Genomic DNA, 25,117 nt, shown 5'->3' with positions numbered 1-25,117 from the left:
TGTTCTTTACTAATGTGCCTTGGATGAAAATTTTGTCTAGTCTTGCTTTTGTTTCTCAAAGAAGAAAATTGCTCATGAACATTAATGTTTAAAGTGCTCGAAAGAGCCAAATTTTGAGCAAATTCAGGTGTGTGATAATGATAGGAATTGTGAGAAAGCGCAAAGCCAAGATATTGGTTTCCTGTTTTTCTAGGCATTAACTAAAAATTTGAAACTAGTACTTTGCACAAAACTTTTCTCATCTAGTTCTTCTCTTAAGCATGTTTACTCTTGAACCACTTAGTACTTAGCCAATAAAGTGAGGTAGCTTCAATTGTTCACTATATGCTGGAGACCAATAATCATTGTCTAATTTGTTTGCTTTATGTTAAATCTATTTACTGTTTTGAATTGTATGGAAGCATGGAAAGGATCAAGGCACTTTTTGAAATTGAGCTAACCAACTTGACCACATAAAACCTACCCATGAGAAGAGCGAGTATCTGATACCCTAATCTGAGCCAAATGAATCAAGTCCTCATACATGAACTGTCAATATTCATAAGCATAATGCTCATTGAATTTGCCTGAAATTTTTCAAAAATCCAGTTCATGTGTTTCAAAAACCCTAATTTGATATTTTTACTTTGTTGAACCCTTAACCTTTTTGTACTTTGTCCTTTGCCTTAGGATAGGGGAACATTCAATTAGAGTTGTTGTGTTTAAGTTGGGGAGAAAGGGAGGTTTATTATGTCAAGTATCATGGTGAATTGTTTAAATAACCTGACAACATTGAAGTGTATGTACATATTAGAAGTAGCAAAGTTTATAAATCTGAAAAAGAAAAGAAAAAGAAAAAGAAGAAAAAGAAAGAAAAATAAAAAATAGAATAAGTTGTCAAGGTTATTGTTTAGATTGTTAATCACCAAGGGTTTGTAATGATTGGTAGGGGAGGATATTGGTTTTAATTGTTGATACAAAGAATGTTCCTCTATGCTCGGCCTCTTGATTTCAATTACCCCACATATGACATTTCTTTTGTAGCCCGACCAAGTTATAACCTAGAAAGACCTTTTGATCCATGCTTTTGTGCTTTTTGAGATGATATTTGGATGGACTCATAACTTAATTAGAATGTTAGCTTGATTGTTGGATGTGTGTACATTACCCCTCATTCATTGTTTTACTTTGTTCATCTACTTACAAAGAAGTGTGTTAGGTGTGGTTCATAGATAATCATGTTTGTGACTTGAACTGTCTGAGAAGAATTTTATGCTTAGAACTTGTTTCACATTCATAGTTTGTGCTTGTATTAATTAGAGAACTTCATGCTTGCCTGCGCAATCACATTTGAATCACCACTTGAAATTTTTTTATGTTTGAACTATCTGGAACTTGTGAAAGATCTTGTCCAAAGCCTTGTAAGTTTCCTTTTTGAATCTTTTGTTTGAGGACAAACAAAAAGCTAAGTTGGGGAGAATTTGATAAGTGCTCAAAAGTATTATAATTCATGTGTTAAAATAGGCATTTTAGTGACTTGTTCTGCAAGTTATCTAAGGAAAAGCAATCATTTGTTGTAATTTCACCATTTATGCTTTATATGCCTAATTCTATCCCTCTTATGCAGGAAATGACAAGCAAGGAACAAGAAAGAAGCTCAAGAACCAAAGTCAGCACACTTAAGCGTCCAAAATGCCGAGAGCAACTTAATGCACGCTATTGGTACGCTTCTAGCACGCTTCCAAGATTCAAGCAGCACGCTTAAGCGACCTCAGCTCGCTTAAGCGTGCAAGTTCCAGTAGCCAACCTTCATGTACGCTGTCAGCACGCTTGTGGTACGCTTGTCAAAGAGTTAGCTATCACGCTTAAGTGACCTCAGCTCGCTTAAGCGTACAAAATGTCGAGAGCTCAGATTTGCACGCTAATAGAACGCTCCCAGCACGCTTGAGCGAACTGCTTCAGGTTGCAAGTGATAAGGCACACGTGGCTGCTTCCCATTGGCCAACGGAAGATTTCCAAGAGGCATGCTTAAGCGCCCTTGCACGCTTAAGCGTGCAGGAATGAATTCAACCCATATACATAGCTTTCTCTTCTCTTTCCAGCCATTCACTTACTGTTTTATTCATCTTTTCTGGTTTTCAGAGAGAGGTTAGGGCATTTTCTAGATAGAGAAACACAATGCAAGGTAGTTAGGAGTAGATTCAAGCCAAAATTTGTTGAGACATCATGGATCTTGTCATTGAATCTTCATCTCTTCTTCATCCTTTGCAAGGCTATCATAGACATATGTAGCCACATATACTCTTGAGGTTTTGAGGTATTTAAACAAGCTATTATGTAATCTTTTGATCATTTAATATATGGTTCTAGCTATTTATTCAATATTGTTGTTATTCTTGCATTTAATGTTTTATGAGATTTAAAATGATATGGACACATACTTTTGAATCTAGAAATAGAATAACAATCTATCTAAAGTTATCACTCTAGACATAGATGTTAATATTTGATAATCACTTTTAATCTAGAACTTAATACTTTTGGGTAATTTAATCGGTTGGGAAATCGTCGATTAAATTATACAATCGACTTTGTGATCGTTTAAATGTTTGGGAAATCGATGTTTAGACGATCCCTTAGAAATAACGATATCATTTGGACACGAATGATATTGTCGAGTGATTGTGATAATATCGTTTAAAAAGCTAGAATCTGTTAATCGATCGAGAGATTGCAGCTGTTACGCTTGGTTGATATCTCTGACCCCAAGCGAAATAGCCCTGCCTCGTCTCGTTTTACTTTTATGTCGAATAATTAAAAATAGCTTTACACAAACAAACAATTTATACCTAAACACTTAATGTGATAAATATTGTGAAAATGCATAAGATATACGCAACTCCATGTGGATACAATCCTATATATACTCACGTGTAAATAGTTTTATGAGATGTAAAAATCTTACATCAGTTACCTTGCATAATTTCAAACCATCACATCTCGCATTCTAGTCCGAGTATGATAGATAACTCTGAGGTTAGAAGGGTCCTAGACAACCAGTGCAACATATGTGATGTGTTATATGTTGACCCGTTCAAAAAATTACAGTTATTTATTAAAAATCTCACACATTATGTGGGATCCGACCTCTAGGGGTTTAAAGAGGTAACCACCCAGTCATGGGGATGCTCAGAACTCATAGCAACATTTGGTGAAAGACCGTCAAGATCCACTTCCTAGTGGTGGAATGTAAATCTATTTGCAAATGTCTCGTCGGGAGATTTACAATTGCTAAACTATGTGTGATACCTTCCACAACATATCTTAAAATAATGTACCATGTGCCAGACATCATTGTGGCTAATATCCGGGTGGATATAGAGTTTGCAATGAATTTTTTGATGGTTTCAACTAACCTCACTGAAGTAGAATGCTTGGAAGCTAAGTCATAAATGATATCTCTTCACAAGTGGAGGCGTAAAGAGATCAAGAAAAATGGGTAGCTCTGTAGATCCTACGAGATAAAAGCCCACCCTTAGGTAAAAAGAAAGGCCTAAGAGCTCATATTTGTTTCTTTTCTTTAATTTTTCTTTTAAGAACACTCTTGGTGTTGGTCTAGATCGTAGGTGTCTATTGACAGAACCATTGATTGAAATTTCAAAAGATAAAATAATAAATGATTTCACCGTAAAAATTCTTATTTCCATACTAACATTTCTTGATAATGCCAAACAAGGTCATGTTCCTCCTACATGCATGACAACGGGGCGAGGCCAATAAATGGGACGAGACCGATATAAGCATCCGTCGCACCCGCACCAACCCTCGTACTAAAAAACCGAGTTTTCCCCGCACCCGCACCCGCACCCATTCCCAGTTAAATTGATATTTCATGTTAAATTCAGGGTGGAGGTGACCGGGTTCGAGCGTGGGCGGACTCTATTTCCATGCCTCCCCTCGTATCAGATATTTTTTTTGCAAATAATTACCATTTATATCTCATTTAAAACACGGATGACAACTTTTTCCGTGGGCTTGTATCACAATGACAAATGGATGAACTATTTTTTATATTGTTTGATGAAGTGTTGGGTCTCAAATGGATGGACTATTTTTTTCTTTCTTGTATATAGTTTTCCCATTTAAAACATTTTTATTCACTTTTCAAAAAGGCTCATTAATTGTTAGAGGGACATATCTATCCCTTATTTAAGCTCATAAAAGTTATAAGAAAGTCAAGAGAGTAAGAAAATCACATAATATCCTAAAATTTCATACAATTCATCTAAGGTTTGTTTCCTCTCGCTCTCACTTAAAATTATGTTGCTCTAAAACTTCTTTTACAAATTTAGTTCATGCAAGTAGATCTCACCATTTCAGTGATGAGTGATCATAGATCTATGGTTGAATTTTATTTTATTATCATCTAATATGATTATGTTTTTAAACTTACAGAAATATCTATTGTCACGGTGTTCATCGTCGCTCGTGAGATTTGCAGATAAAGAGAGATCGCCGTGGAAAAATACGAGAGTAAAGGTACGCTATTTTTTTTTATTAACTTTAATATTTTTTTGTCTTCAAAAAAGTCATCATATTCATAGATATTTAATTCTCATGCGGATCTTGAATGACTTAAACATGAAAAAGGTCAAAACTTTTTTTATTCTACAATTGTTTATCAAAGTACAAACATGTCGAGTTGATGGGTCCAGTTTTTTTATGACAATGAAAATAAAATGAGAGAGTATATGAGAAGTGAAAATGAGATACTAAAATCCGTTAAGAAAAGAGATTTTTTATTTATTTATCTCAATAAATTAAAGAAAGAAATAGAAGAGAGTGTAAAAGGTGAAAATGATAGGGAAGAAGAGTTTTTTTTTTCCTTCCTTACTTGGTTCAACAAAGAAAATAGAGAAGAAAAAAAAAGTTAGAGATGAGTCTCAACTTTAATCTTTTCCGATCTATCATGCGAAAAATCGTGTGTGTGAAGAGAAAGTCTAAAAAATGACAAACATGCCATTTTTGTGATCGAATTGGCCTTTCAAACCCTTGAAATTTCTTTCTCACTGAAATAAGAATCTTCCTCAATTTCGTGAGATCATCTTCACCATATTTCGAAACTCACATTATCCATAACTCTTTACCATTCTTAAACTTAATACTCTTTACTTTAATCTATCTCATGTGATAGTTTAATTAAGTAATTCAAACCTCATGTTGAACACATTTGGAGTCCAAATAGAGAAAGCATTAAATTCTTCTTTTCCAAAACTAGAGAAGTTTCGTGAATCCCTAGGAGAACAATGAATATTTAATGTAGGAGTTTATATTTTCTCTGTTTATTTATCCTCCATTTACCGTCAATTCTTTTAGAGATACACACACAAAAGATTAACGAGACTCTTAATGAGGTCCACTTATTAAAGTGAATTCTACTAATCTATCATGTGTGTTTTTCTCTCTTGTAAATTAACCATAAAAAAGTAGCGATCAATGAAGTGATATTGATTACTACTTTTATCTTTTAAAAAAAAAAATCAACATAAGGGTATTTTTGTCTTAATCCTCTACAACCATATCTTTTCATTTTGTTTTTATATCAAATTTAACGGGGGAAGCAATTGTTTTGTCTTTATTTTCTCATCCTCAAGTCTCTTTTCTATCTATTTTCTTACTTTTCATTTCCTTTTATCATCTTTGTGTCCAAAATTATTTTTCTTTTATCATCCAAGACAATTTTATTGAGGCCTACTTGACTTAAAAATACTTTGGTCATGTTGAAATTTCAATATAATTACATAAAATTTAGAGAATTATTAATAGTAAATTATAAATTTTCTTAATGTGCTAGTGTTTAGAATTATAAATAAGGAAATATGTATTTTTTTCCCAATAAAATAAGTAAATATGTATTTTGATAATTGAAATTGTGATGGTTGATAAAGTTAATCATTCAAATTTTGTAAATTGGTAGAACATGCCTCAAATAATTTCTTTTTGATTGATAATGTTTCATATTAATTACTATTCTTACATGGAATGACTTGTCATATGTTAAGTGCATATGTGATCTTCTGCGTAAGCGTCACCTATTGCCACCTAATAAGGACAATTTTCTCTAAAAAAACGTAGGAATTTAAAATGGAATTCACTTCAAAATAATTGCACCATTTCAAAATCAAAGGCTTTTATTTATATCATTATCCACAACTACGAGTAACTTGATAAGCTTATACACAATAAACTGAAAACCTTTTGAAGTGTAACTGCAGAGTGTAACTGAATTTATTTTCAAGAGCTACTTTTCCAGCTACATAATTTATTCTCAATTTTTTTATATGCAGCTATGAATACCTTTTGTTCAATAGAAGCTATCAAAACTTGTTTTTTTGGGCAAAGAAGCTATCAACACTTATTATTTGTTGCGCCAATCTTAACCCGACCACACTCCAACCAGATTGTTAATATTTTGTTTTTACAAGAGATTGTTAATATGTTATTACTAGTTATTTCTTTTAAAAAAAATGTTATTACTAGTTATCAAAATTTATATAAAAATAAATAAAGTTTGTAAAAGTTTATGTGAACATAACTCAGTTTTTAGGTCGGAGTTCGAACTCCAGATACCCCATTTATTCACCTTATAAAGTGAATTCTAAACACTAGACTATATGACAGAAAAAATAAAGTTTGTAAAAAAGTAATTTAATAAAAAATTATTTTCAATTATAATAGAGATATAAAATACGGACACAGAATTTATTTATTTATTTTTGGTAAAATATATCTAATATTTTAACTTTTAATATGTCAAAAGTTAGTCAAGTTAATAAAAAATATTCTTAATACACAAATTATCTTTTTTTAATAAATTATTAATAAAGATAGACGATTAATCTCTTTCAAAATTATTATATATGTCACAAAATTCATAAAGAAAACAAAACCTTAAAAGAAAAGAAGACAAAATAAAAACATGAATAAATTTAAAACCTTTTTTAAGAGGAAATAAATTTAAAACTTTTCCTTCAAAAAAAAAAAAAAATTAAAACTTTGTTTCACGCCCGCAAAATATCGTTAACGGTTTTGCCACTGTGGCGGGCCACAATGGAAGGACCAACAAAAATATTATGCTTGCTTTGGGTACTTCAGACTGACAGACGAAGCAAAGTTTCAACCACTGAAGTTGCTCTTAGCCGCTTTCACGACCATTTTTTTTGTGTGTGTCGGTTCTCTTATAATAATAGTAATAATAATAAAACATATCTTTTGCATACTTTTTTTCATCAAATCTTTTACACAGTTGTTTTTTTTTTTCTTCACCTGCCACCTCGTATCCTTCTCATTATTTTCAATGAATTATTAATTTAATTCTGTTTCCTGTTCCACCTGTCAAAATATATTGCACCATCCTTCAAAAAAAATATATTGCACTTTTTGGCCAAGGCCATTATATATATTTTTTGTTTCCATATTTATATTATAAATACTCTCTATAACTAATTGATTTTGGCATTTAGAGTCCAAGATTTGTAAGATTATACTCTTTTGCAATTTACACAACTTGTTATTGGGTTTGACACATTGATTGGTATACATGCATAGTTACATACACAGGTAGATATAATATCAATATATATTCATCATATTATATACATGCAATTCAATTTGTCTTTCGGTTTTGATTTTATTTGTACGCAATTGCTGTGTGAAAATTCAGAACGTGGAAAACAGCACTCTACTCTCAAAGAGCTTTGCTGCATTAAGTACGTTCTTGTTTTGCATATGTTTGCTTTTTGGTTTTTAGCACTTTTTAAGGTTTGTTTTGTGGATTATTTAATAGGACTAATGATGATGTTAGTTACAATTGTCTTTGTTTGTGTTTCAGGGAACAATAACTTGCTCAATTTGTGTCTATTCACAATTTTGCATTGAATGAAACAGTTGAAATTGGATGCATATTATCACGCCAAAGAGGTTGGTTTTTTTGTACTTGGTTGGTACTGTTAAACCTTAAACAATGTTTTATGAATTTATATTTCTAGAGTGTTATTTGTATCCTTTGTTTTTAATTGATCACACATCAAATTTTTAGATCTTATCAATGTTGATGGAATTGAAAATTTATTGTTACTATCGTGCATATTTTTTTTGTCTTTTTTCATTCTTGCTTAAGACACTTTGATTGTGTTTTCTCTTGGAAGAGCTATTGTTGAGTGATGTGTCATATTTTTGGATTAGCTATTGTGCTGAATTTATGATTTTTTCTAGGCCTATAATGGTTTATAATTTTTTGCTTTCTTGAGGTTTGAAAAGATCTAAAATTTCTGACCTAGGTGGTGGTGATTAGTATTGCCTTTGTTTTGGTTTTTGGAATAGCCTATGTTTGGCATTGGTATGGTCTAATTCTTTGATCATCTCATTTTTGTACCGCTTTTTTCTATGATCCGCGATAAACAACCCTAATTCTGCCCCTCTTAACCCTCTTATTACTCATTGGCAACACGTCTAGTTTCTCTAGTTATCCCAACTCTCTCTAACTAACTGTAACTCCTTATTTCTCTAATCTATCGGGTCGACTAAATGGGCGGAGTTGCCTAACAAATAAGCACATAAAGGGCACTTAAGTTGTGTAACCGGTAGAATTTTAGATGCCCTAAGTTCATGATTGTATCCCCATTTTGTATATATACTAGAAACTCCAAAAGTTGGCAACTTGTTGTTGAGTGTATTTTAGTGCATTCCCACTTCTAACCATTTACATTTCAATCTCTTTGAAATTAAGCTATTACAGTGTTTGTATCATGCATCCTTTTGTTGTTTGAGCTGTAGTAACATTAATGACATACTCTAGTAGATTTAATGTTTATTTCATGTCTATTTCTTCATTCAGTTGGCAAATTAGCATTCTTGTGCGTGACATTTTGCAGGATAATCCTTTTAGGCACGAAACAAACATGGAAAATACACTTGAATCTTCCATCAATCCACAACACAAAAAGGTATTTACTATGTTCTACCGTGTTGAGCACGTGTCTTGTTATACACTTATACTCATTGAAGTCATGAACTAAATTATGTTTTACGAACATTTTTCCTATAAATATATGTTTAGATATTCAAACGAAAAAGATTTTGAAATTGAAAGTAACATGGTTATATATACTGTTGCCATGCCGCAGATATCATCCAGATGGGATCCAGTCGAAGCATGTCGGCCTATAATCGGTGAAACACCTGTGTTTTATCCAACGTTTGAGGTACCTCTTAATTATCACTATCATGTACTATAGATTTTGGCGGTGGTAACACTGTTCTGTGAATCAATTTTAATTTTACTCTTCTCATTAGGAGTTTGAAGATACGCTTGGTTACCTAGCTAAGATACGTCCCTTAGCTGAACCATATGGCATATGTAAAATTGTCCCTCCAGCATGCTGGGCTCCACCTTGCCCTCTTAAGGAGAAAGAGATATGGGAAAATGCTAAATTTCCGACCCGTATTCAGCAAGTTGATTTGCTTCAGAACCGAGAGCCGATGAGGAAGAAAAGTAGGGCAAGGAAACGAAAACGTGGAAAGCAGTCAAAGATGGGAACGTGTAATAGGAGAACTGGAAATTCATGTTCTGAAGCTAATGCTACTTCTGAATCTGATGATAAGTTTGGATTCCAATCAGGGCCAGACTTCACACTTAAAGAATTTCAGCAATATGGAAATTCTTTTAAAGATTGCTACTTCGGGTTGAGTGATGCCAAAGATGGTAAAGGTAGTGATAATAATCACCACGAGAGACGGGAACCGTCTTTGGAGGATATTGAAGGTGAATACTGGCGAATAATAGAGAAACCGACTGATGAGGTCGAGGTAATATTGTATTGACAACATCGTTTGTTGGTTTTCAATGTAACGTGTTTAAGAAAAAAGTTTATATATTACTATATGATTTTTGTAGGTGTATTATGGAGCTGACTTGGAAACTGGAGCACTTGGAAGTGGTTTTCCTAAGACATCATCCTTAACCGAGAGTGATTCAGATTTGTATGCTATGTCTGGCTGGAATTTGAATAACTTTGCACGACTTCCAGGTTCTGCATTATGTTTTGAAGGAAGTGACATCTCAGGGGTTTTAGTTCCATGGCTGTATGTTGGAATGTGCTTTTCCTCATTTTGCTGGGTATGTAGTGAGAATTAATTTTTTGTTAGTCTTATTTATATGAATGAAAAAAAAAAAATTATGGCGTAAAAAACAATATCACTGATTTTTATTTCTTTTCAGTTTGCATGTCTTCCTGTAGAGTTATATGTTATTTTTCAAGAAAGCTAAGTTGACAATTTTAAGGCTTGCTACCTTGCTCATTGATAAAAAGTTATAATCTAATTAAAGGTCAATGTGGAAAATAAATAGCTCGAACTACTTTAGACTAGAGAGAGACTGCTACCAACGCGAACATCAAATGATTTCTAATATTATAGAATTCTCAGTGTGTAAGCACTCATAATATTTAAGGTTTCACTGCTTGTGTTGATTTGTTTGGAATGTTGACATATAACATAAGAAATAATATCTTGAACTTTGCATTACTTTTGTTTCAAATCTTTATACTTTCCTATAAAGACTAATTAACACCGTGTTCTCATTCCCTGCTCCTTGGAACAGCATGTTGAAGATCATCACCTCTATTCACTTAATTATTTGCACTGGGGTGACCCAAAAGTATGGTATGGTGTACCTGGGAGCCATGCTTCAGCTATAGAAGATGCAATGAGGAAACATTTGCCTGATTTGTTTGAAGAGCAGCCAAATCTACTCAACGAGTTGGTATGATCCTTGTACTTTCCTCATTGCTGCTATTTTTTGGTTTCTTTTGTGCACTTTATCGTTTCCATGTACATAATTCGTGAACAAAGAGACATAGTTGATGCATAATGTATATTTTGTAGGCAGTTGCACTTATGAAAGTTAATTAAAAAACCAAAATCACGATGACATTTGGAATGTTCAAATTTTATATATCTTGATAAGTCTTTCCTTATTTTATATATCTTCTGATTGTAGTGGTTATGATCGCATCTTTGAACAGGTGACTCAGTTCTCTCCTTCAATACTCAAGTCTGAGGAGGTTCCTGTGTATCGAACTGTCCAGCATTCTGGGGAATTTGTTATCACGTTTCCAAGGGCATACCACTGTGGCTTCAGCAGTGGCTTCAATTGTGCAGAGGCTGTGAATGTGGCTCCATATGATTGGTTTATGCATGGTCAGAACGCTGCAGAGATTTACAGTCTACAGTGCCGTAAGACATCCTTGTCCCATGATAAGTTGTTATTTGGATCTGCTAAGGAAGCTGTACATGGCCTTTCAGAGACAACTCTTCATGGAAAAGAAAATCTAAAATGTTTAAATTGGAGAAATGCTTGTGGGAAAGATGGTGTTCTTACCAATGCAGTTAAGGTAATGATTTTTGTGTGCCCTCTCCTCTTTGATTTGAACCCCTTTCATATATTTAGAAAAATCCGTAAAACTTTGGATGGTATTTATTATTTGATTTTATTTACCTTTTTTTTTTTTTTTTATATATATTTTTGTGTAATTATCCTTACTTTTGACAGACAAGGATAATGATGGAAAAAGAGAGGCTTGAATGGCTTCCGGATCATTTAAAGATGCTGAAGATGGACAATGACTTCGATTCGGTTGAGGAAAGGGAATGTTACTATTGCTTCTATGACTTGCACCTCTCTGCTGTTGGTTGCGAGTGCTTTCCTGACAACTATTCTTGTCTTAGACATTTCAAGTTGTTTTGCTCATGTGAAATGGATAAAAGATTTGTTCTGGTTCGTTATACAATAGATGAGCTAAGTACATTGGTTGAAGCATTAGAAGGAAAACCACGTGCAATAGAAGCGTGGGAAACTAGAAACATTGGAGTTGTTTCTGCTAGTGTTGAGGATGCTTGCATGCACGAACAAGATATGGAGAGAGTCATGTGCAAAACTGAGAATTACAAAGAAGGGAAAAGATCGCCTTCTTGTACAGGAACTAATGAGAGGTTAAATTCAAATTTACCTAGCAGTCCTCACAGTCACATTTCTTCAGAGTTGGTCCATTCAGAGTCTCATCATGAAACTTCTCGTACACCTTATGTGGATCTGACTGGTGATATGGACAACTTGAATGATACTATGTTGGTCATGGACAATAAAGTTAAGGAGGATAAGGGAAGTTCTTTGTATTTGAATATTGGTGATATCTCTGATAAACCTGCAAATTCTTTGCTAAATATAGCCGAAATCCGTCACAATAAGTGTGTTCCATATGCGGAAAAAGTTACTAGTGCAGAGATCAGAAAAGAACGAGACAACATAGAACTTAGTGCTGGTGGTATTTCTGTCTTGGAAAATGAACCTTCACCATGTCCAACTAATGTTCGAAATTCCGGTACACTTGATGGTTGTAAATTGTTTGGTGTCAATCTGCAAATGCACTCAGATTTAGGACAGAAACTTAATAGTATGCTTGAAACGGGAGTTCTAGACACCTCCAATACAAGTATATCTTTGACAAACCAAAGCTCCCCAATGAAAAAGTTTAGTATTTCGGCTGAGCTTGTTAGTTTGGGATCTGTTGTGTATGGAAAACATTGGTGCAGTAAGCATGCAATATATCCAAAAGGTACGCTTTCTGTAACATCTTTTCCGGTCTTAGATTGTTCTTTTATTTTTTTTTATTTTTGAGTTTAACTTTTCTTTTTCTTTTGGTGAAATTATGAAGGATTCAAGAGTCGTGTAAAGTTCTTTAGCATTCTTGATCCATCAAGCATCTGTAACTATGTTTGTGAAGTCATTCCTGCTGGATTTCTTGGCCCTTTTTTCAGGGTATCATTCCTGACCTTGTTTCTGTTTTAAGCTCAAAATCATATTGACATGTTTCTGTTACTAGATATATGTTATTTGCATTGACTTGTATTGCGATTGAAGTATATTTCTTTCTCTTTCAATAAAAAATATATTCCAGGTTACTTTGGAAGAACACCCCAACGAGGTTTTCACAAACACCTCAGCAGATAAGTGCTGGGAATCTGTTATTGATAGACTAAACTATGAAATAAATAAGCGCAAGAGTCTCGGTGAACTAGACATGCCTCCCTTGGAGCTACTGCACAACATCAATGGTCATAAAATGTTTGGATTCCTTTCGCCATCCATTATTCAGGTAATGCAAACTCGCAAAATCTTTAAGATGTTAATGTCCTTTTTTAGCTTACACCTAACATTAGTACCATAGACGTATATATTATAAGTTTTGATGTTTCTAATCCATTATGATAAACTGTTTCAGTCCATTGAAGCTCAAGATCCCAGTCATGAATGTGTAGGGTACTGGAATCACAAACAAGTTAATTCTGGATCTTCAGGCAAAGCCATTGATGACTCTAAGTTAACTTGTGGTTCAAGTAATAGCTCTCTAGGTGACTCGAGGACCAAACTTTTTGGTGTCGATTTGATAAAGCTGGAGGAGGATGACATAGGAGAAAGTTCTCATTCGTTTGAAGAGATGAAGTTGATTCTAGAAAGATTCCTGAAAAAGGGAAGTCCTGACGAGTTACGAGCAATGCGTCAGTTATTCAGTTCTGATGCACAATTGACTCAGTGGAGACCTGCGCTGAAAGTGCTGATAGAGAAAATCCAGAAAGATTGTGAATAAAACAAGAATAAGATCTCAATTACATTGGAATCTAAATAAATGGTCATATTTCAATTTAGTCATTAGTTGTGTCCATTCTTGCAGAGACAAAATACTGCTACTTGAGATGGATGCCATTGGACCCATTTGTATGTGCTATAATGTCATTGATATAGTCCAACTTTCCTTATAATTATATACATCTGTTGGTCGGATTATTAGTTTTTGCACCTTTCATCTTTAGTGATCTGATCTGCATCCTCATTAAATTTTTAAAAACAAAGGTTGCTTTATATTTTCTTTTTATAGGCTAGAAATTCATTTATAAAAGAAGAAAAAAATTTGGATAAACAGAAACCTATCCCAGTAGAATAAGGATTCAGTCATCTACTTATTTCATAATCATATTTTGCATGAGCTGTTAATAAACAAAATTTTACTACTTATTTCACAATCATAGTTTGCCCCTTTCAAAGAACTTTTAGGGTCTGTTTGGGAGGAGGATTTGGAAGGCTAGGTGAACTATATTTTAATATATATTTGAGATTTAAGAAAAGAAAAGAAATAATATCATGATATATGTATATATTATCATATAACAATTCAATCACACTTATGCTGTGAGGATTTTGATATTTTTGGGGCTAGTGCTTGCCAACCAACAACTAGTAACAAATATAATGTTTAAGCGGGAGTTCTTAACAAGTTAAAAAGTAAGATTCCAACATGTTCGTCCAAGAAACAAGTCAATGTTTGTCCCATTCCTCAATATGTAATGAAAATTAACAGTGTCAATTTCGTCTACGAGTACACCGACATGGGACCCTTTCGTGTGATTTTAATGCTGCAAAAAGTACGTTTTTGATAAAAAGACTTTAAAAGCACTACAATAAACTTGAAGTGCAAGGTTTTGAAAAAAAAATGTGGTGTGCAAGGAAACTTAAAATGTTAAAAGTAGAGTGCATGAAAAGTAAAAAAATTGAAAGTAAAATATAAAGGAAAGCAAAGTGCTTTTAAAGTAAATGACTTGAAAATTAAACAAAGAAAAGAAAAAATGGCATACTTAATCATGTACAAATAATCGATGATCATTTATGTGTTAGATGGGATTTTTGAATGCATTAAGCAACTATTATTACAATTCCCCAAGAGCCCTATTTATAGAAAAATATGATATCTTCCACAGGCATGCATGTTTGCCACATGTCCCAAGCAACTGTTATTACAATGCCCCAAGAGCCCTATTCATCAACTTTATTGATTATGGGATGTTTGGTTATCTTTTGCTTCAATTCTATGTATATTGAGACTTGGAAAATGTCTTCTCCCAAAAATAAACATAAATGCTTTATATAAATATGAACATTGCTGACGAATTCATTCATAAAATGGGGTTTCCAATCTTTTCCTTCCTATAAATAGAGATAAGTAGAAAGAAAAAGAGGGTTGTGGGGACAAGGGATTAAAGAAGCTTAAGAATATTGAAGATCAAGTAAGATCATTTTCGTCCAGTGGTTCCTCTTCCTCTTTGGTAGTGTCAGCCTTCAATGCATTCACATCTCCCATAGGCAATTTTCTTGCAAGCCTAATTATCTGCAGAGATTTTGCTAATAGTTGAGTCCACATCAATGAAAGTAATATTAGTCATTTTAAAGCAAGTGATAATCATTTTCCATAATTAAGATTACATCACTAACTCTGTTTGGATTGACGGAGCAGAACGGAGCGGAGCGGAATGGAACAGAACGGAATGGAGTGAAATGGAGCGGAACGGAACAGATATTCCATTCCACCGTTTGGAAATTCTATGATGTAACGGAACAATGTTTCCATTCCATTGTTTGGAAAGTGGACGGAATAAAACAAATTATAGTTTTTATTCCATTTTTACCCCTATTTAAAACCACTATTATTATGTAATATATCATTACTAAAAAATTTATCTACTTTGTAACCAAAAAAAATTATCTTCTTTAATAATTCAACCACCCAAACAAAAGCTCCTAGATCATCCCAAAGAGGAACTCGTAGGAATTGCAGTCACCAAAAATTAATTGCACTCACCTCACCTCCATGAGAATAACAATGGAATAAGAAAGCAAGACAAAGGTCCACTACATATACAAACAATGCACGAAAATAAGAACTCAAACTCGTTGTGTATAGAAAGCAAGAAAAATAACTCAAACTCGCTGGGTATACAAAGCAAAGAATAAGAAAAAAAGGTCCACTACATATACAGAGAAATGCACGAACATAAAAGCAAAGAAGAAAAAAAGTAAGCATGCAAATATGTACAAGAAGAAAGACACACACTGATTGAAAAAATGAAGTATTTGAGAGGAAGAGGAAACAATAATGATAAAATAAAATAAGGGTAAAAGGGTAATATTTAAGTTATGGTGCTCCATTCCATTGCATACACCCCAAATTGGGGGGAATGGAAAATTGAAGGATTGGATGGTATGGGATGGAATGGGTTCCATTGTATTCCATTCCACTCCATTCACTTTTTGCTAATCCAAACAATGGAACATAATTAGTTACCACTCCATTCCATTCCATTCCATCACATACCATCAATCCAAACACAGAGGCTCTGTTTGGATAGCTTAAATTTAACGGAGCGGAATGGAGCGGAACGGAACGGAATGGAGCGGAACGGAATGGAACGGAATAAAAATACCATTCCATTGTTTGGATATTTTATGACGGAATGGAACTAATTTTCCATTCCATTGTTTGGGAAGTCGACGGAACGGAATGAGTTATAACTTTTTATTCCAATTTTACCCTTTTATGTAAAAATAAAAAAAAATAAAAAATAGTAACATTATTGACTAGTTGAACAGAATTAAGGACAAGAAACTTGAAGATTATCCAAATCTGTATCCTCGCATGAACTCAGTACAATAGTAACATTATATATGAACCCTCCAAATTGTTTCAAAGTCAGCAGAACATCTTCCTGGGACACCATCTCGTTTCAAAGTCAACGAGATGCTTCTTCCAAATTGCAGCTTCAGGACTTTCAAAGGAAAGAAGGGAACCTGGGAGTGAAAGCATATTATTTAAGTTCCATCCAGATTTCAAATATTCAGGATAAGTGCATGCCTTCAGAGGATCAGAAATCTCTGGAATTGGAAATCCACTGCTAAAATCTCCAGAGTCCAAAGTGTCACAGCAGAGAACCTCAATTTCATCAGTTGGATTTTGAGCAATTCGTCCGTATTCACCCTCAATATTCTCAACAGATGGAAAGAAGAGGGTAAACAAGTCATTTTAAAAATTGAAGGAGTGGTTCCATCCCATACCTCCCGATTTGGGGGGAATAAAAATTGAGGAAAGTAATGGAATAGGATGGAATACATACCACCATGTACCATTCCATTCCATCATTATTTTTCAAACCCAAACAATGGAATGGTATATTATTTAATCACATTCCATTCCATTCCATCCCACACCATCAATCCAAACATAGCCTTAGGCTCTGTTTGGATAACCTAAAACTAACGGAGCGGAACGGAATGGAGCGGAATGGAGCGGAATGGAATGGAACGGAGTGGAACAAAGATTCCATTCCATTGTTTGGATTTTATACGACGGAATGGAACTAATTTACCACTCCATTGTTTGGAAAGTGGACGGAATGGAATTAGTTATAATTTTTTTATTCCATTTTTACCCTTTGCTTAGAAAACTTCACTATGTTGAATTTGTAACTCAATTCAATCAATATGTGATTATTTTGATATTGTTCATAAGTACCACAAGAATAAACATTAGCAGCTTAAATTTTGGTTATGTATAATTTGCAACTAGTGTATTTTCCTTTGGCATATTAAACCAAACAATAATAATATAGAAAAGTTATAGTAGATATTTCTGCATATTTCAAAGGTAAGACAGAAAGAGATGGTTATACTCCATAATAAAAGCTGCCAGAAAAGAATGGTGCCCACTAAAAATCATATAATCAATTTCAACCCTGCCCTAAAATTTCTGTTCACCCAGTTTTTCTTTCAAGAATAAGATTTCTACATCACAAATTATTATTTACATAATAAAATAATAACTTCAGGCTGATGCAGAAAACTTTGAAAGCAATAAAAAAAACCTTCCATAACAGCTAAAACAAACACAACATAAGCCTATAACAGAATCAATAAAAAAAAAAAAGACACCTTCATTATTGCATCATATCATATGATAAAAAACAAAACACTATACTAGCTCCATTTTCTTCAAATGTAAATGTAACTTCTGCTACCAATGTGGAAAGAAATGGAAGCATGGGCATTTATGCAAAGAGAGAAAATATTGATTATTCCCCTATTTTAGAGCTAACAGTAGCAGATTTCAAATTTTGACTAACAGAGAAAAGTAATGAACCTTTACAATACCATCATTCATGAGTACATTGATTATATATATAATCAAAAAACAACAAAAAATATCTTCCACTTTATAGCACCAGGATGACAATAATAATTAACTACCAAAACAATTGTCATCAAACTATCAATATGTCCATAAGTCATCAAACTGTCACAAGCAAAAAAAAAAGTCAAATATAGGCCCATTGTAGTTGACAATACTATTCTTCAAGGACTCCACAATACCTGCAAATTTTCATATACTCATACTCAATTTCAGTTGATAAAACTCATAAAATTGCATAAAAGTGATAAATAAATATATTACCATTAATAAAAAGGATAGTCGGGCACAATGAGATGTAACATTTCCTTGCGGTTATCAATTGGAATTCCATTAAAAGCTTTCAATGCATCAGCATTCTTAACAAGGTACATGTATACTTTAGGCAAGGAAGCTGGGTCAACACCAATTTCGACTAATTCAGCCCAAATATCTCCACCATTAGCACTCTTACTCTGTTTGACCAATTCCTCTGAGCTCATTTTAAACACCTCAACCATTGTCTTTAAAGTCTTAGAAATTTCTCTCATGCTTGTATCATCTTCAACAACCTTTTTTGCTCCAACAGTCACCACTCATTTCTCTTTATTGGTTCAAAAAGATGGGATTGACAGGTATTACATCTCCAAATCATTTTTTAGTTAAATAAATGATTTTAGCATATTTTCAGTTTTTTATTTTTATTGATTTTTTATTTTTAACGAGACATTGATTTCCCGTTTTCATGCGGCGTTTTTCTTAATTTATGTTTTGATACGGTGTTCATTTATTTCAAATTGAAAGAATAATTTTAATTCAATGTATCTCAATAAATGATGTTGGTTATTTTATGCTATTAATCTGAATGTTCTAAGTTTGTTCGCATATTCATTATTTTCTTTTACAGGGGTTCTATCAATTTGAATGAATTCATACCTCTTTTAATAATAAAAAAATGTTTATTTTCCCAATTGATGCTATCTTAGAATACTATATTTTCTATCTTACTATAGTGATGGACATATTCTCAAATAAACACACACAAAGTGAAAATGTGGCGACCTAATTCCAACGTCAGATTCCATATAAAATATCCTCACGGTCAAACTATTAGGATGTTTGCAAAACTATATTAAATACTTCTTCCGTCCCAAAATGTAAGGAAAAAAACTCATTTTCTTTGTTCTAAAATGTAAGTAAAAAAGACAAACTTTTATCCTATTTAATCTTGTTTTTTTAAAAAAACCATCTTTTCCTAGAAAAACTTTAGTTTATTGTCATGAAATTAAATGCAAATTACATTCAATTTTCTCTCTCATCCATTTTCTCCATAACTAATGGTCAATGAAAATTGTTTTTACATCTTTCTATAAAAACTTATTGCAAAGAAAACACAAATAAGTGCATATAGTTAAATTATTAAATTCCATATGTTTCCTTAAAAATTTAACGGTCAAACTTTTTATATATGAATTTTACTTGCAACACACCAAAAAAGATTCATAAGTAAAAAAATTAAATTAAAAATATTTTTGATAAATACATTTGATAAAAGGAACACTAAAGATCACATAAATGGAGGAAAATGGAACTCAGTCTTTGAACTCATAATACACTATAGCCACCTAGCTACCCATATGGCAAAAACAAGTTAAAATTTGACAAAAGGAACACTACACAACGCATCATGATAGTTATTATTATCAGAACTGGTCATCTTAAAATTACAAGCACAAGCAACTGACAAAAAAAGCAAAGTGTAAATTCATCTATACCTAAAAAGCACTTATCAATCTCTAATCTTTCCAACATTGTGTTTTCCAAAGGATGTGCATGTTTAGACTTCATTTGGAAGATAATCATGTCATGTCTAGTTGTATCAAGTTATGAACCTTCATTTGTTTGGATAAAATCTCCAAACTTGTAGATGTGAGCAATATCTTGCAACCATTATGATCTTCACCAAAGGGGATACCAATCTTACTTAAATCAAGTCTACCATAAAGATCATACACTACAACTAGGACTGTTTCAAGCTCTTTCATCTTAGCACACAGAAGAAGAGCTCTTTCTGCAGTTGTCAATCTTTTATTATTAACAAAACACATGCAACAAGTAGATTCAGCTATATCTGTCTTATCATCAAAATTCAGACCTATTGCATCACCAATTAGTGTTTGAATCTTTGTAATGTTTGACATCTTTGTCACAGTTGTTGTGACAATCTTTTGGAACAATTGATCTCTCTCGGCTCTTCTTATAACGGTTTTCACATAAGCCTTGACTCTTCTATCTGGACCACATAATCCGATTAAATTTTCCCCTTGGTTACTCACTCTTAGTGCACTCATAATTTGTTTCTTAACCCTATCATCGTTAGGAATGTAAATGTCCGGAAAATAAGCCCCTGCAATATCTTCCATAATCTGTTCTTGCTATAAAAGTGCCAAACCCCTTTTTTTCAGCCTACCGTACACAAGACACAGGGTATCTGAGGCCTATGATGAGAGTTGCCGCACCACAATTAGATTAGGGAAAGATTAAATTTCATGCCTCCACCTGAAATTGAATAATTAAATAAGCCAAACATCAAGCTGCATATTCTATTATCTAAAACATAATGAATGTTGTTTAAAAGATATAAGATAGTATCAAACAACATTTGCCAAACAGACTACTAAATTTGAAAGCCTGTATTCCAATGAATTTGTATGGAAAGCATCCCCTAAAATATTGAGATTCCACACATAGTACAAAAGCCTCTACAATTGCACAATTGTTTATCAGGTCAAAACATTGTCCTTTAGGATATAGAATAATTGGTAATTAGAGTAGTTAATAATCAGTTAGTAGAAGTTACTTATAGCATGTTTTGAACAGCTTCTGCATCAAAATTCTCGCGTCCCAAAGCATGTGCGACGTGAAATTTGAGAAGCTACAAAATGTAGCAGTGGCCTAAACGTCAGTTTACTTTGATTTCAACATGAAAACAAACAGCCACTTAGTAAGCTTATTTGAATATTTAAATTTAGTGACTAGAGAATGCTCTAGTGTGAAAGGAGAGTGAGTGCTCCTTTGGGGTAGCCTTCAGCCTTGTGTGCAAGATTATCATATTCATTGTATACTATTTCATCTAAGGAAGGTGAATTCCTCCCTCCCTTTACAGAACGACAGATGAAAATAATGAAAGAAACAAGAGAAATCTTACCACCACCTAAGTGTATGCAGTGTAAGTAACGAAGTACAGATAAAACTTCATTAGATCTTATACCCGAGAAGTGAGAAAGCTTCATTTGACAAAATTTCAATTTACATTAGTAAATGAATAAACAAGTGGGCTAAAATGGAAACGGTGTCGTTTAAGTGAGGAAAACAATTCGTTGTCCCAGATGACGTTATTTACAAGACTAGACTAAATATAGAAATTAAATGAATAACTAATCAATTTGATGACAGTAATATAATGACAGATATTATTCATATAATATCTTAGATTACAAGCACAAGCATTTGACAGAAAAAACAAAATCTTAGTTCATCTACCCCAACACAGCACTTGTCAAACTCTAATCTCTCTAACACGGTGTTTTCCATATGATGTGCATATTTGGACTTTAAATTTTCATCAACTCTGCTTCAAACACTCTAGTTGGAAGAGAATCATGTCATGTCTCTGACAATCGAATCAATTTATGAGCCTTCATTTGATTGGATAAAACCTCCACACTTGTAGATGTGAGTAATATCTTGCAACCATTATGATCTTCACCAAAGGGGACACCAATCTCACCTAAATTGAGTCTCCCATGAAGATCATACAGTACAATCAGGACTGTTCGCAGCTCTTTCATCTTAGCACAAAGAAGATGGGCTCTTTCTGCAGTTGTCATTCTTTTACTATTACCAAAACGCATGCAACAAGTTGATACGGCTACATTCATCTTATCATTAAAATTGAGACCTATTGCATCGCCAATTTGTGTTTGAATCTTTGTAATGTCTGGCTTCTTGGTCACAGTTGCCGTGACAATCTTTTGGAACAATTGATCTCTCTCAGATCTTCTTATAGTTGTTTTTACAGAAGCTTTGACTCTTTTATCTGGCCCACATAATCCAATTATGCTTTCACCTTGGTCTCTGACTCTTAGTGCACCCATGATCTGTTCCATAACCCTATCATCCATGCTGGTAATGTATATGTCCCCAAAACTAGCCTTTTTATACCCATCCCAGTCTCCAGACTTCATATTGGCACAAGAAGTTTCAATACAATTTTTTTCACTTAACTCTATAGTTTACTCTATACTCGATGTCCATCTGTTCTTTTTTTCGCTCCACCATTCATGAGGCGAACCTATCCATGGCATATAATGAGAGTTGCAACACCAGAATTAGATTAGTGAAAGTTCAAATTTATGCTTTCACCTGAAATAGAAATTTGACAAGAGTAAAACATCAAGCTACAGAGACTATAAACTAAAACAAGATTGAAGTTGTTTAAAAGATACGAAATATGATCAAATGACATTAGCCAAACAGACTACTAAAATTATTATAAACTTGTATTCCAAGGAAATTCTACAGGAAAATCAACAAAACTGCCATAAGCATCGACATCCCAAACATAGTACAAAAGCCCTTGCAGTTACATAATTATTTATCAGGTCAAAACATAGCCTTACTCTCCAAATCAATATCCAAAATTCTAAATGAAACTTTGAAAATAAACCAGCAATTACAACATTAAAGCACAAGGCCCATTGTCAAAATGACCAAAATCTAAGGAGTTAAGTGCTGAAGTACACCCACATATCCACCCTTCAAAAATTATTTAAGAACGATTTGTTGGACACAAAGTTAAATATACCCCGTGGTATATTACTACTCCTCCAAACAGCCCCAAACTAGATCACATAAATGGAGGAAATCGGTACTCAGTCTTTGAACTCATGATACACTATAGCCATTAGCCACCTAGCTACCCATATGGTAAAAACAAGTTAAAATTAGACACAAGGGACACTACACAACACATCTTGACAGTTATTACTATCTTAACTGGACATATCTTAAAATTACAAGCACAAGCAACTGACAAAAAAAACAAAGTCTTAATTCATCTATACCTACAAAGCACTTGCCAATCTCTAATCTCTCCAACATTGTGTTTTCCAAATGATGTGCATGCTTGGACATCAGATTTTCACCATCTCTGCTTCAAACACTCTATGTCATGTCTCTAATAGTTGTATCAAGTTATGAACCTTCATTTGTTTGGATAAAACCTCAAAACTTGTAGATGTCAACAATGATCTTTGCCAAAGGGGATACCAATCTCACATAAATCAAGTCTACCACAAAGATCATACAGTACAACTAGGACAGTTTGCAGCTCTTTCATCCTAGCACACAGAAGATGAGCTCTTGCAGCAGTTGTTGTTCTTTTGTTATTACCGAAACACATACAACAAGTTGATTCAGCTGTATCTGTCTTATCATCAAAACTGAGACCTATTGCATCACCAATTTGTGTTTGAATCTTTGTAATGTCTGGCTTCTTTGTCACGGTTGCTGTGACAATCTTTTGGAATAATTGATCTCTCTCAGCTCTTCTTATAGCTGTTTTTACAGAATGCTTGACTCTTTCATCCGGCCCGCATAATCCGATTATATTTTCTCCTTGGTCTGTCACTCTTCATGCACTCGTAATCTGTTCTTTAACATTATCACCCATGTCGTGACTATACATGTTCCCCAAACTAGCCCCGGAACAGAAAACCGGTTCCCCATACGACATAATGGCACAAGAAGCTAAACACAGAAAAAATTATGAAAATAGAAATGGAAGATTGGGGGTTCAGGGAGAAAAGAAAATTTAGATAATATTGTGCTTGAAACAAAATAGTGTCCCTAATCTTTTATTAATAACATTATCCCTGCAGCTGATTGTTATCTTCCATGTACAGAAGCTAAAATTTAGAGTAGTGAAGCTAAGACGTGTTTGTATCTTTAAGCTTTGAAATTTGTTAAACAATTAAGTCGTAACAGAATTCAACTTATTTTAGAGTGTTAAATACTCAATATATGAGTCAAACCCGATTTTTAACCCCACCATACACCACAACTAGAGTTGCAATACCACAATTAGATATGGGAAGTTGACGTGAGCCAAACATCAAGCTACAGAGTCTATAATCTAAAACATAATGGAAGTTGTTTAAAAGATATGGGATATGATCAAATGGCATTAAAAAAAAAAAAACGAAATTATTAAACTTTAATTTCAAGAAATTTCTACAAAAAAATCCCTTAAAATATTAAACTAGAAGATTGAAAATCGCAGATTGAGACTTGTTAACAGAAACAAGCAAGAAAGTATACCAAACCTTAGTTGAAACTGATTTATCAACGGAGGAAGGTGAAATCTTACCACAACGAAAGGCGTGTTGTCCGGTCTTTGAGTCTATCTAACCCAAGTAACTGATATCTATCTTTTCTAGATCTTAGACAGAAGCAGTTTTTGCTCCCGTGGCCGCTGTTTATGTGAGAGTAAATGATTAAGGACCCGTTTGTTTTAGATTTTAAAAAAATGGATTTCCTTTGTATTTTTTAAAATGGATTTTTTTTTTAAATTTACTAAAAAATAGTAAAAGTTATTTCAAACTCATTTGATATAAGTTAAAAAAGAGATTTTAATATTCATTCATTAAAATATTCATTGTTCGAGATTTTACATAGTAAAAATCACATATATTTTTAAAATGACATCTTTTAAAAAAAACTATAACAAACGGGTCCTAAAATATTAACGTTAAATATATTTTTATGCATATAAATATTCTGATTTTTTTTTTGTTTTAATCCCTTTAAAATTTTCCTTCCACATGCACAAAAAAATAAATCATTCCATATTTAATTTGTTAAAAGTTTTGCGTCATCACTTTTGATCTATGTTTTTAAATCAACTCATATCTATCATTCAAAATTTTGAATGAATTTTTGCATGAATAATTAGATACTATAAGAATCTC

The 25,117-nt window shown here is 33.2% G+C and overlaps 2 protein-coding genes and 1 pseudogene across 5 annotated transcripts; 1 reads left to right on the top strand and 2 right to left on the bottom strand.

The window, feature by feature from the left end:
• The first annotated feature begins 7,867 nt into the window (after positions 1–7,867).
• On the top strand, positions 7,868–13,882 carry LOC146933529 (lysine-specific demethylase JMJ18-like). Its single transcript, XM_085705328.1, has 11 exons — positions 7,868–7,959; positions 8,913–8,984; positions 9,165–9,242; positions 9,334–9,846; positions 9,935–10,156; positions 10,640–10,801; positions 11,064–11,432; positions 11,591–12,653; positions 12,753–12,856; positions 12,996–13,193; positions 13,320–13,882. Exons 1-11 carry the CDS (start codon positions 7,918–7,920, stop codon positions 13,683–13,685), a joined length of 3,189 nt encoding a protein of 1,062 aa, XP_085561454.1. The 5' UTR covers positions 7,868–7,917; the 3' UTR covers positions 13,686–13,882.
• Positions 13,883–19,602: 5,720 nt separating this feature from the next.
• LOC146933527 (disease resistance protein SUMM2-like) lies at positions 19,603–24,640 on the bottom strand. Of its 4 annotated transcripts, XM_085705326.1 has the most exons (4): positions 24,517–24,640; positions 23,213–23,897; positions 21,295–22,511; positions 19,603–20,645 (listed from the first exon to the last, which is right to left on the bottom strand). In XM_085705326.1, the coding sequence occupies exon 4, from the start codon at positions 20,507–20,509 to the stop codon at positions 19,946–19,948; it is 564 nt and encodes a 187-aa protein (XP_085561452.1). In that variant the 5' UTR covers positions 20,510–20,645; positions 21,295–22,511; positions 23,213–23,897; positions 24,517–24,640; the 3' UTR covers positions 19,603–19,945. The 4 variants fall into 4 exon arrangements, with proteins under 4 accessions (XP_085561452.1, XP_085561451.1, XP_085561453.1 ...); XM_085705325.1 differs by having other exon boundaries at positions 23,213–24,640; XM_085705327.1 differs by lacking the exon at positions 23,213–23,897.
• Positions 22,601–24,640, bottom strand: LOC146933528 (uncharacterized; annotated as a pseudogene).
• Positions 24,641–25,117: the final 477 nt, after the last annotated feature.

This window comes from Medicago sativa, chromosome 4 (assembly GCF_051527215.1).
Source record: "Medicago sativa cultivar Bolivia chromosome 4, Bolivia_mono, whole genome shotgun sequence".
NCBI classification, from domain to species: domain Eukaryota; kingdom Viridiplantae; phylum Streptophyta; class Magnoliopsida; order Fabales; family Fabaceae; genus Medicago; species Medicago sativa.
This window is presented reverse-complemented; position numbering and strand designations above follow the sequence as displayed.